At 42.3% G+C, this 13,004-nt stretch overlaps 1 protein-coding gene across 1 annotated transcript in view; it reads left to right on the forward strand.

Moving 5' to 3' along the window:
• Positions 1–13,004, forward strand: part of XPNPEP1 (X-prolyl aminopeptidase 1) — a 62,106-nt gene that overhangs the window by 33,815 nt on the left and 15,287 nt on the right. The window contains exons 7-15 of the mRNA XM_060241699.1: positions 1,487–1,630; positions 1,796–1,891; positions 3,670–3,751; positions 5,859–6,069; positions 9,248–9,337; positions 9,603–9,653; positions 10,738–10,796; positions 11,333–11,410; positions 12,026–12,097. Of these exons, the coding sequence (XP_060097682.1) occupies positions 1,487–1,630; positions 1,796–1,891; positions 3,670–3,751; positions 5,859–6,069; positions 9,248–9,337; positions 9,603–9,653; positions 10,738–10,796; positions 11,333–11,410; positions 12,026–12,097 (883 nt within the window). The remainder of the gene's footprint in view (positions 1–1,486; positions 1,631–1,795; positions 1,892–3,669; positions 3,752–5,858; positions 6,070–9,247; positions 9,338–9,602; positions 9,654–10,737; positions 10,797–11,332; positions 11,411–12,025; positions 12,098–13,004) is intronic.

Below are 13,004 nucleotides of genomic sequence, written 5' to 3' on the forward strand. Positions count from 1 at the left end.
GAGAAGACCAGGTGGTTTTCTTCTCAGTCTATTTTGTTTATTGACGCTCTGTTGAATTCCAGAGTAGGGAAAGTCTTCTTTCCATTGGACAGAGCTTTGGTCATTTGCAACTTGGTGCTCAAGTTTGTGGCTCCCTCAAGGTCATACAGAAGTTCTTGGGCTTCATGTTTTCTGCTACATCATTGGTGTTGTTTGCACAGCTGTACATGAGGAGCCCTTAGAACTGGATCCGTCAGCAGTTTAATGTTCTTTCTGATTCCCTTAGGTATGAGTGGGAAAATTATCTCAGTAGGTGGGGCAGATGATAGAAGTTGCTGTCTACAGGAGTGAGCACATCTCAGGCAAGACAGCAGGATACCCTTATCTTGTTGTTATTTGTAATGACATAACAAATGTTTAATGGTGGTTTGTTTTTATTGTTGGAACCAGCCTCATAAATTTTAAATTGAGAGTGTGGTATATAAATGCATTAAATAAGAACCTAATCAATTATCTCCGCCAGTTTCAGATGCTAATGAAGATAGCAGATATGTGCCTCTAGTCCCTTCAGAGGGAGACCAAGGAAATTCTTGGCTTCAGTTTTTTATTCCTCTTCAAAAATCTAGTTAATACAATGGCTTGGATCCAGCCAAACATTTCCTCAGGTGCATAGATGATTGGGGGGTGGAGTACAGTAGAAAGGGTCATGCTTTGCAGGCAGAGATCCTTCCAGCAATAGAAATGTTACCCTGGATCCAAGCCAATAGTTTTGCTATCTTTTCTCCACTGCCTCATGCAACCTTCTCTGGTCTTTAGCAGAAACTGCTCATTCATCTCCAGTTTCATATTTAAAACAGGCATGGATAAAAACATGGTTCTTTTAAAACAGAATGTTTAAAATTGGCATAATTGCAGTGGTGTTGCAGAAGACTCTTGTCAACAGTGGCATGCTGTCTGTGTGCTTTAGGGAGCCAGTTTGGTGTAGTGGTTAAGTGTGCAGTCTCTTATCTGGGAGAACTGGGTCTGATTCTCCTCTCCTCCACATGCAACTGCTTGCGTGACCTTGGGTTAGTCATAAATCTGCCAGAGCTGTTCTGCTCAAGAACAGTTTCTGTCAGAGCTCTCAGCTCCACCTACCTCTCAGGGTGTCTGTTGTGGGAAGGGGAAGGGAAAGAAGAGCAGCTCTGGGACTCCTTTGGGTAATGAATGGTGGGGTATAAATCCAAGCTTTTCTTCTTTTTTTTCACATGATGTCCTACTCTTGCTCTGTTTATACAATGCCAAATGACAGAGAATCCTCACAAGATGAATCTGTCCACAGCATCATTCTTTGCAACCCAAGTTATTTATTTTATTATATTTGTATCCCACCCTCCTTTGATAGGTTCGGGGTGGCTAACAACAGTTAAAACAACATAGTATTAAAATAGAATCACAATAAATTCATTAAAATAATTTCATAAAGTTTCATACAGTTCTCTCTTTCCCCCTACACTCTTGTCTTCAGATCAGTGGAAAAGGATGTCGAAAGTTCTAAAAAGTGCAGGCCATGCCCTTGTTCCCCTTGAAGAGAATCTGATTGATGCAATATGGATCGATCGGCCATCACGACCTTGCAAGCCCCTGATGGCGCTGGGCCTAAGCTACACAGGTAAGTGGGGCACCATTCCTATCTTGTAGATATATTTTTGATGCTGAAATGATGTTTTCAAGCAGACTTTGTTCAGCTCTGCATTGGCCAGAGATGAGAGAATGACACATAATCACCATCATTCTTTATCAAGCAAGGTTGAACAATAATTGTTGTGTGTTGCAGGGATCAGTTGGAAAGACAAGATTACAGCATTGCGAATAAAAATGGCAGAGAGAAAGGCTGTCTGGTTTCTTGTGACAGCACTGGATGAGGTGGCATGTAAGTACCAGTATCAGACCGGTTTCATATAGCATTGTTGCCCTTGCCTAGATCCTGCCTAGAATTTCTGCAGATGTGAGAAGATTTTTACTGATTCCTTCCTCCAGCAGCAGATCTCTGGTTTCCCCTCAAGCTATTTCTTGGGAGTCCCTGTCCCCTGGGAGCAGCATTTTGGGCTGGAGGAGGTAATTGGCACTGTGCCCTCATGCCTCTGGAAATTCTACATGGGAACCAGGCCCTGGTTTGTTTCCTGATAACAAAAAAATGGTGGCAATAGGAAAACCCAAAGAACGTCCAGATGCCTCTTAAATGAGAGGTCTCTTTCACTAAGGAAATATGTTTTGGTGTCTGTCATCCTTGAAATAGTGTGATGAGAGGAGTTGGTGCTTTAATGGTCAGTGATAAAAAATGGATGATTTCAGCAAAAGCAGGAAAGCTGTTGGGCCAAATATTGCTGTTATGTTCCTGCCTAAAGGTAAGTGGGTGTCAACACAGGATATTGGTGGAAAAGCTGCTTTCTGTTGTGTGCTGCAGTTGTTGGTAACTGTTGCAGTCTGCTTTACTTTCTTCTCAGTTATATGAGTTGCATAGTTGGGACACTAAGCAGCAGCAAAGTGGAAAGCATTAAGTCAGCTCTTTGCCTAAGGAGAGGCGGAGTGGTCTGAACAAGGCTTTTCTTTAAAAGTAATAAGCTGGAACTGTATTCATATTGTTGGCAACTTTTGGAAACTGTGGCAGTTGCATCAGTTGCTGCTTCAGGCACAGAACTAGACTGATAGTTCTGTCTGGTTTATGAATGGCATGTCTTGAGAGCCAGTTTGGTGTAGTGGTTAAGTGCGTGGACTCTTATCTGGGAGAACTGGTTTGATTCCCCACTCCTCCACTTGCACCTGCTGGAATGGTCTTGGGTTAGCCATAGCTATAGCAGAGGTTGTCATTGAAAGGGCAGCTGCTGTGAGAGCCCTCCCAGCCCCACCCACCTCACAGCGTGTTTGTTGTGGGGGGAGAAGATAAAGGAGATTGTAAGCTGCTCTGAGTCTCTGATTCAGAGAAAAGGGCAGGGTATAAATATGCATTCCTTCTTCCTCCTCCTCTTCTTCCTCCTCCTCTTGGGGCCAACTGAAAATGGCTTTCTCTGCTGTTTGAACATGAGATTAACTAATTCATTCTGGCCATAGTCTGCACAGGAAGAAGAAGTCACAGCTGTAATGGCAGTTTTCCAAGCTGAGCCAAAAGACCAAAACCTTACTATTTTAACTGGCAGCTAATAAGTTACACAGGCAGTTTTATATTAAACACTAGAATCTCCTGAGCATGGATGGATACCCCCTTTTTCTTCTTTTCTTGTGGAAAGATCTTGCTGTCCATATTAGATCTCATTCTGATATTCAAATAGTTCCACTTTTCCAAGTATTAGTCTTTGTTTTTCCCTGCCAAGTTTTAAGTCTGGCTTATCCACAATTAGTTAGTCCTCACCATAAATGTCTGATGATTCGGTTCCCAGATTGCACGGCATGCAGGTTCATTCTTTATGTTGGTATATACAATCTTATGCATGTTTTTAAGTGACTCTCTGGAGAAACAAATTTGGACACGAAAGTGAAAAGATTTTCCGTGTACTATTTGGTAATCAGTGCTTTTGGTGCCATCTTGTGGCAGAAGACCTTCATTACCCATTGAAGTGGTTTCTGGTTTGTGTTGTGGCAGGATGGTAGAGTCCTCATTGCATTGTTTAATTTTAATCAGAACTGTAATGGTGTTTTTCTTTCATTTCCAAGGGCTGTTTAATCTCAGAGGCTCTGATGTCGAATACAATCCAGTGTTTTTTGCTTATGCTATCATAGGGGTCAATACAATAAGGTGAGCTTTCTTACTGGTTTCACTAACATTGACTAACATTTTCTTCCAAGAAACTGGGTTCAAGAAGTGTAACAGCCTCTCCCCCTGCCCACCCCAAGCATCAAAACTGGGGTGGTTCTCTAGGGATTTGTGTGGATTTTCTTTCACTTATGCTTCTTAATTTATTTTCCACAACAATTTTGTTTGTTCATTTATGTCCTTTATAGTCCACCTTTCTCACAGAGATTCAAGGCAGATTACACAGAGCGAGTCAGTGCATTCAACAAAATGGGGCAATCAATAAACAATGCATCAGGATTGTAGAAGTCTGCAACCAATCAAAACTTTAATAGTAGAACTGAAGCATAGAAGGACTATTAACATTACATATTAAGCATTGCAACAATTACATAATAGGGTCTGCTTGCAGTGAGGTGTACACAACAATATAAACCACAGTCTATAATCATTCATCTAAGTAAGTTTGTTAACCATTTTGTACAGTGCAACTCTTTTACCTGCGCAGAAAGTCCCTCTTGAATAGTTCAGTTTGGCATAGTTATGGGAAAGCCAAAGAGTGGGTGCTTTCCTGACATCCTTGGCAGGCCATTTCATAAGTTGGGAGCTACACTAGAGAAAGCACGTGCAGGGGCAGTTGTTGATTTTGTCCATTTGCAGGCTTGCACCTGCAGAAGGCCCTGCTCAGATGAGTTGAAACGGTTGTGGTAGAGCAGGGTGTGTGTGAATTCCTGCAGATAAGAGGGTCCAAGGCCACGAAGAGCTTTATATGTGACATGCAGTATTTTAAATTGAGCCCAATATCAAATTGGCAGCCAATAGAATGTCTGCAGAATGGGAGCAATATTCATTCTGGATCTACAGTAGCTCCCAATGATAGCTGAGCTGTGGCATTCTGCACCAGTTGGAGTCTCCAGATTGGTTTTGAGAAGAGACTAATGTGTAGTCTAGTCTCGATGTTACTGTGGCATGGATCCAGAAGCCATATCAGCCATATCCAGGTATGGGGCCATTTTATGGGCTAGGCTGAGTTGGTAGAAAGCATTTTTTGCAGCTGCATCAAAGCATCAATACTGGGGAAGTTCTTTAGGGATTTGTGTGTGTGTGTTTTATTCTTATGCTTCTTGATTTATTTTCCACAAAAGTTTCCAGTTCTCATTTCCAGATTAAATATATCATGCTATACCACTAAAAAAGGGTGACATGAAGCCTTAAAATGCTTTGCTACTTTAACATAGAAAGCTGGGGATTTTAGTTGTATTGCTTCTTGTTTCACAGTGGCTTCTTCTGCAATGTTGTGATCTTGTTGGAGCTGGTTCAAATGTAATGGCTTGCTTTCAAGCTTTGGTTCAGTATAATCCTGGCATCTCTGAATGCTGGAGTGGAGAGTCTCCAAAAGATTAGGCTGCATCATTTAGTTAGTAGCTTTTGGAAGTTACAGCTGCTATCAGTATGCCAAAGGGGGTTTTGGCATCTTCCATGTGGAATCCATAACGTAAGAAGTGGCTTTCAATTTGATTCTTTTGTGCTGCCTTTTGCACTTAAAAATGATCAAGTCACTTTTTATCCTTGACTTCTGTGATTACTGAGCTATCCTGCTGCACCCCCATGTAGTACTTTTCTTCATTCTGAAGTAAGTTAGCTTTCATTGTGTATAAAATGGAGCTGCCTAAAACATACTCCAGTGTTTTAGTGTAATGTGGCTTGGTTAGGGCTCCATAATAAAGCCCCTAATATGTTTTTGTTTCTGGGGCATGATAAACAACAAAGCTTGTAACACAGGGACTGCTTTTGAAAGCCACCCTGACTAAACACTAGTGATAGATCAAAGTCTCTGTCAGCCTACCAATTTTTTTTTTAAAAGAATGTGGGAATCTGACCACACAGAAGGAGCTGCTATATCTTGTTTCTAAGCTCTGATGAGATATATTTAATCTAGATGGGCAGATGTGTTGGTCTGAAGCAATAGCAAAGGCTTTAGGTCAAAGCTTAGACATCAGCTGATGTGAACTTCTGGTGATGGCTATAGACTTGTTATCTACTTTACACAGAGAAGGTCTGGACTGGAGAATCAGTCCAACTTTATCCTTGTTTTCCTTCTTTCCCTCAGGTTATTTATTGATGGTGAGCGCATGGCAGACCCAGCTGTGAGAGAGCATCTGTTGCTGGATTCTGCTCAGGATGCTGAATTTTACATCCAGCTTCTGCCATATGAATCCATACTGACAGTACTGAAGTCTGTCTGTGAGACTCTCTCCCCTCATGAGAAAGTTTGGCTCAGCGACAAAGCCAGCTATGCTCTGACCCAGGCCATCCCCAAGGTTTGTATGCCTTGTCAGGGCAGCGAGTTTTCCCCCAGCATAGCTGTGCCCAGGAGCATTTCCACTTGAGCTGAATGCTGCCAGATTTCCTTCAGTGCTGTGCTGTGCAGGCCTTATCCTCTGCTGGAAAAAAGGGACCTTGAAACCCAAGCCAAGCTCTCAATGAGTTGTTTATGATAGCTAAAGCGGCAGGAAATAGTGAACTCATTAAAACAATTTGTCCTACAGATTGTCAAATTAAAATAAGGCAGGAATTTGAGTAAATTGGTGCCTGCCGCAAAAACTTCTTGTTGTGGGTTGAATGTTCCACTGCAGAGAAATAAGCAGCTTAATTCTTGATGCAGCAGCCTTGTCTAGGATTCTTTGGAAAGCACCCCAATATACCCTGGTATTTATTCTTTTCCCGTGTGAGGCTTTTTGCATTTCCTCCGTCTGTAGTGTGAATGTAAAACCTATTTCTGTGTTGTGAAAATGATCTGAGAAGCTGCTTTGCAGAAACTGCTTTGGAACCTGTTTCAGTGCCTTTGAGACGTTGCACGCCTTGTTCATGAGACTGGTGGCACCTTCCAGACAGCACTAAATGAAGATAAAACTGGTTTATTTACTTGGTTATTTGCTATCTAAGGCTGCACTTTGGTACTGGGGCTGCAAAATGGGACTTGTTTATTAGGGCGTTTTTTTCAGATTATGTTCCAGAGAACCACAGAGTTCCTTTTGAAGTTTCCCAGCAGGGTTCCTTAGGGGTAAGACAGCTTTCCATCGCTGCCAGTCCTGCCTTGGCATTGAGTATGTTATTGTAAATTCTGGGCTCCTGCAGAGCAGTGATGAGGCCTGACCAGCACCATCTTTCCTCTCCAATATTCTCTGCAGTTCAAAGAGACTGTGCGGTTGATGCATGGTGGTTGTTCTGCTGATATGGTTATGATGCCCACAGGGTTTCATGGACGTTTTCTTAACCTTTCCACCATCTATAACCATTTTCTAGGTGCTCTCTGTGTTCCTCCAAGTTTGCAGTACATACTGCCAGAGATCTCCATTTCTATGACAGGGCACATGCATAGAAAGAGAGCAGATTCAAGTGCACTGGCCCCACCTACAATCAAGCATGCTGGTCCCATCCTGCTGTTTACACATTCTCACTGCTTGGTGGGCCAGCATATCTGCACACATATGTAGGCTCTGTCCCTGTGACTGACAGCACTTGTAAAACATGGTCCCAATCCTAGGGACAGTGTCTGTGCACAAACAGTTTTACTGTCATAGCCAAACTGGGTTGAATGTATGCAGGTGGTGAGCAGTGCGTTCGATGCTGCCTGCCTAATATAGATGCTCTGTCTATAGGGCTTCAATCTGCACAAAAGCTTCCTTGCATTAACAGCTCCTTCCCACAGGTTGTGCTGTGTAGAAAATCTAATCCTTTCATTTAAACTTTTCTCTTTTTTCTTGTATGTTGTGTGAGTTGAAGACTGGAAAACTGGGCTAAAACCAGTAAAATAATTTTTAACAGGGATAAATGTAAAGTTCCGCAATTATGTAGGAAAAATCCAATGCATGGTTATAGGATGGGGAAGACTTATCTTGGCAGTAGTATGTACAAAAAGGATCTAACGGTCTTACTGGACCGTACGCTGAACATGAGTCAACTGCCCAGGATCTATGCACGTGAGAAAGAAAATATTATATGATCTGCCTGAAGTAGCACCATTGTTGTTTATCTGATTGTTTTATTGTTTTAATATTGTTTGTTTACTGTCTATGTTATGCTGTTAGCTGCCTTGAGTCTGTATGGAATGGGTGGGATATAGATATAATGTAAATAAATAAATAAACAGTGTGATGCGGTGACTAAAAAGGCAAATGCAATTTTGGGCTGTATCAACAGAAGTATAGTGTCCAGATCATGTGAAGTGATGGTATCGCTTTACTCTGCTCTGGTAAGACCTCACCTGGAGTATTGTGTTCAGTTTGGGGCACCACATTTTAAGAAGGATACAGACAAGCTGGAACGGGTCCAGAGGAGGGCAACGAAGATGGTGAGGGGTCTGGAGACCAAGTCCTATGAGGAAAGTTTGAAGGAGCTGGGTATGTTTAGCCTGGAAAGGAGGTGGCTGAGAGGTGATATGATCACCATCTTCAAACACTTGAAGGGCTGTCATATAGAGGATGGTGTGGAATTGTTTTTTGTTGCCCCAGGTCAGACCAGAAATTAAATCACAAGAATTTCCAACTCAACATTAGGAAGAACTTCCTGACCATTAGAGCAGTTCCTCAGTGGAACAGGTTTCCTCAGGAGGTGGTGGGCTCTCCTTCCTTGGAGGTTTTTAAACAGAGTCTAGATGGCCATCTGTCAGCAATGCAGATCCTGTGAACTTAGGGGGAGGTATTTGTGAATTTCCTGCATTGTGAAGGGAGTTGGACTAGATGATCCTGGAAGTCACTTCCAACTCTATGATTCTTTGATTCTGTGATTCTATGAAGTGTCTGCTTATCACTTACCACTTATTTCTGTGAGTCCAAAGTCTTTCCTAGAGATCGTACGATTTGCTTTGCATGTGTAGTTTTAAACATACTCTGGTTTTGGTATCTTTCTAATTTTCCCCTTTCATTTTAGGCTTTGGTTTGGTTGTCTTATATGTTCTAGCGCCACATGAAGTCTGTATGAGGTTTTTAGTAACCTAGCACGACCCTGTTAGGCTAGTTGTTCTCTTAGCCAATAGCAGATGCATCTCTCTCCTCCGCCCTCACCATAGAGATTTCTTGACAGTAACAGTGAAGTTAGCAAGACTTTCAAGGATCCCTGATGTTTCAGGCTGGGGAAACCCTTGTAAAACTCAGTGTGGCGCAGTGGCTGGTGTTGGATTTGTATGTAGGGAAACTCAGGTTCATGAAACTTTGGGTGATCTTGAAAAAGATCTCTTTGTGTCTAAGCCAGTATGTAATCACAGCACAGGCAGTCTGTTCTGAACTTCTTGAAGGAAAAGTAAGATAGAAATTGGATGAGCCTGTATAAGCCGTCAGATTAGACTGTTTATATTTGCAGATCCTGTGCCTGTGATCTAGAAGACCCAGAAACATCTGAAAATGTAGCTCACCTGTTATGTTTGAGTGGCTAGGGAACTATTTGACCACAAATTCATCAGGCCTTCCCTGCCATAGTTTCTTTTCTTTTCTGCTTCAGGATCACCGTTACCTCACTCCCTATACTCCCATCTGCATTGCAAAAGCTGTGAAGAATGCATCAGAGGTTGAAGGCATGAGAAGAGCTCATGTGAGTGACTTGCTAAACTTAGTAATATATATATATATATCTTTTGCAGCCACAACTGCAGGTTATGAGTTTCACTGAGCTCTGCAGATATGCTTCCGCCAGACTTTTGCTGTTGGAGAGGGAGAGGGAGAATTCCTGGAGTTGGGAGTAGAAATGCACGGTGTTGTTCTGCTCCAGCTTGAAATTGTTGGAGTACCGTATATGTTTCAAATCTCACAAATCTAAATCTATTCTGTGACCTATTTACTTCTTGTTTTAATACCAGATCAAGGATGCTGTTGCATTATGTGAACTGTTTAACTGGCTGGAGAAGGAGGTATAATTTTATTTGACTTTGTTTTTTAAAAAGGGAGTGGGAGGTAGTGTGTGATAAAAGCTTACATGAATATGAGTTTTTCTATCAGTGGCTATTAGCCACAGCGTATTGTTGGAACTCTCTGTCTAGGGCAGTGATGCTCTATATTCTTGGTGCTTTGGGGAGGCACAGTGGGAGGGCTTCTAGCCTCACTGGTGGACCTGCTGATGGCACTTGGGTTTTTTGGCTACTGTGTGACACAGAGTGTTGGACTGGATGGGCCACTGGCCTGATCCAACACAGCTTCTCTTATGTTCTTATTTGCCATGAGTATTTACTTTGAATGGGTATGTTGGAGGAGGAGAAGGAAGGAGAGATGCTAAGTCTTTGCAGGGAGGAAGTTGTGAGTCTGGCTCAGGTTCCTTTCTTGAGAAAGAAGGATGATGAATGCTGTTCCTCCTTAAAATAGTTAGAGCAAGTGGGGCCCCCACAAAAGAATGATGGCAGGGAGAACAAGGTTCTTTAATGCCTTGCCCTCAGCTCTTTGCTAGCATTCCTTCCTCTGTCTCCCTTCAGCCATTGCCAGTCCTGTCATTGGGCCTACCTAAAGGAAGTGGCTGGTCCTCAGCAGAGCACCTAAGACTGTTCTGACCCAGTGACTCAGTGGAGATGATGGGTAAAGGGACCAGAAGAGATACGTTGCTGGTCCTCAGTTGACACCATTTTCTTATTTCTCCTGCATGCTTGCACATTTCTGTTTGCTGCCAAATATTTCTTCTTGCACCCTTGTTTTAGTCAGTTTTGGGATTCGGTGGGAAGGTAGGAGTCATTCTGACTTCCTTTTATCCCTACAAGTTACATACCAAGCAACACTCTCTAAATTCGCCCTCATGACAAAGACAGTTCTGTAGTAACTTCAGGGTGGCCCATTATCAACTCTTTCCCTGATCAAGTTGTCTAAGGATAGCATCGACTGATGGGAATGAACAGCGCCTAAAATAGGAAAGATAGGGACTAGGGGAAGAACACAAAGAGTTTGTAGTCTATGTTTTGTTGTGCTGCTATTCTTGTTCACTTGCTAATTTCATGCCACCTTGTCTGTTAGGTTTCCAAAGGCAACATTACTGAAATATTAGTTGCAGACAAAGCAGAAGAATTCCGTAGGTAAGAAAAAAAGAAGACTGTGACTGTGTGTGTGATCAGAAGTGAATAGGGACTTGGCTTGTTTTTATTTATTTAAAACACTTTTCCTGCCCTGTCTCTTTGGACTGAAGGCAGCAGTGATGTAGCAACCAAGTTGCAAAGACATAAATAATACTGAGATCCTGGACAGAACAAGAGTCTATAAGTGTCGCAAGAGTCTTTTCTGTGTAGTTATTGGTAATAGACACCAGGCTGGCAGTCTTACCATGTGAAATCATGAATGAAGTTCTGTGTATGATATAACCTATGTTGAATAACAGCAGTAACAGATGAGGAGTTCTATAGCCTCAGGTTTTAAGCATTCAGGGACAGGATGCCTCTTTCTGCAGATCTCAAAACAAACCTCTCCCCAACTGGGATCCATCACCCTTGGTTGGGAATGGGAGAAAAGTCCAGCATGGTCTCAAGCAAGAGTTAGGTTGCTATAAGACTTTTATGGTTGTTCCTTGTGATTTTTGTTCATACATGCTTGTTCATGAAGTCTCTCTTTCTTGCAGCCAGCAAGAGAACTTTGTCGACTTGAGCTTTGCTACCATTTCAAGTACAGGCCCAAATGGTGCTATCATACACTACAAGTAAGAGTGACAATCCTTGTGTTTCAATACACCATAGTTGGAAGGGCTTGACAATTCAGTATGGTGCTGCCTTTGCTGCTTAATTTCAGTTAGGGAAATATTCCTGTCAGCCACCTCCTTAGATGCAACAGAATCCAGGGTGTGGTAGGTATTCTTACAGAAACCAATATGGTTCCATGCAGTTCAGGTCTTGGTAGAGCTTTATAGGGCTCTCTTCAGTAAATGATTTATTCAGTGCTTCTGTCTGCATTCTGAGATTTCTAGCAATATCCTAATCCTGATGAGCAAGAAGATATGGGTAATAGGTTCTGCTTTGATTTTTATTGAGCAAGTGAGGTTCCATTCCATCCACAAAAACTATATCGATATACAGAACCTCACAGTCATCAGTGTGGTAAGCACATGTCTGAAGCTGTCCTCAGACATGTGATAACATGTAATTGGACTGTTGGGTTGATCTAGTGCATGGAACTTACTAAAGATATCTGACCAGATATAGTATTTAATTTCATAATTTAAGAAGTGATGTCTTGCAGTGATGTCTGTTTTCACTTTTCAGTTTGAATGAAAAGGTGGTAAAGTTTTGAGGCAAATAACTTTTATTTCATGGAATAGGCCAACTCCTGAAACAAATAGGACTTTATCCACGAATGAAATCTACCTCCTAGATTCTGGTGCCCAGTACAAGTAAGTGGGAAATCACATTTATGATTTACTTTATGTCAGCAAATAAGGTAAATTAATTCCCCTTCTCAGATACATACTAGGTATGGTGAAACTTTCCAGTAACCTTCAATATGTTCCGAGCATGGAGAAACAAGATTATTAGGGCAAAACTAGATGTGTACTGGAAACTCTGTGTATACCCAGTAGAACAAATAGCTTCCCAGGGCTGCTTCAGGACTGAAAAATGTGTGTATGTGGAAGGGCTTAAATAGCCTCTTGCATCCACCTGATCCAAGTGGGTCTCCCACATTCTTGAATAGTTATGGTGAGCTACAGACACACTTATGCACACACATACACCCTTACAGAACACATCTGGTTTATCAAAGATTTCAGGTTTTCATGGCTGGTAACATCATTAGGGTTTGTAGAATCTTTCGGGATCAAGTGCCGTGTTCTACTGGAGAAATTTTTCCTTCCAGACGTTTCGTTCTCAGCTGCGGAGAACATCCTCAGTGGCATTGCAGCCGGAGCAGGCGCTCAGACCTTCTTGGCTGCTGTGCATTGAGTGGGGCCAGGGCTGCTGGAGAGCTGCTATTTCTAGGCTGGAGGGGGTGTGATGAAAGGGCAGTTAGTTTGTGGATGTGCCCATTGTTTGGTGGGGCTTCCTGGAAGGGTAGTGATAAGGAAACTGGCTGTTGAATGTGACCATTGTTCCGTGTTAATTGCTGGGAGGGTTGGAAGGGGTTTGAAGATAAGGAAGATGGTTGTCGACTGTGCTGATTGTTCTGTGGAATTTGCTGGTTGTTCTGAGACTTTCTGCAATTTATAGTCTGTAGGGTGTTTTGCAGAGCTGGGTACCAAGATTGGTGGATGAAAATGCCTTCTTCCTTTTTTTAACAGAAAGGAAGAAGGCATTTTCATCCAC

This window comes from Heteronotia binoei, chromosome 6 (genome assembly GCF_032191835.1).
Source record: "Heteronotia binoei isolate CCM8104 ecotype False Entrance Well chromosome 6, APGP_CSIRO_Hbin_v1, whole genome shotgun sequence".
Classification (NCBI taxonomy): domain Eukaryota; kingdom Metazoa; phylum Chordata; class Lepidosauria; order Squamata; family Gekkonidae; genus Heteronotia; species Heteronotia binoei.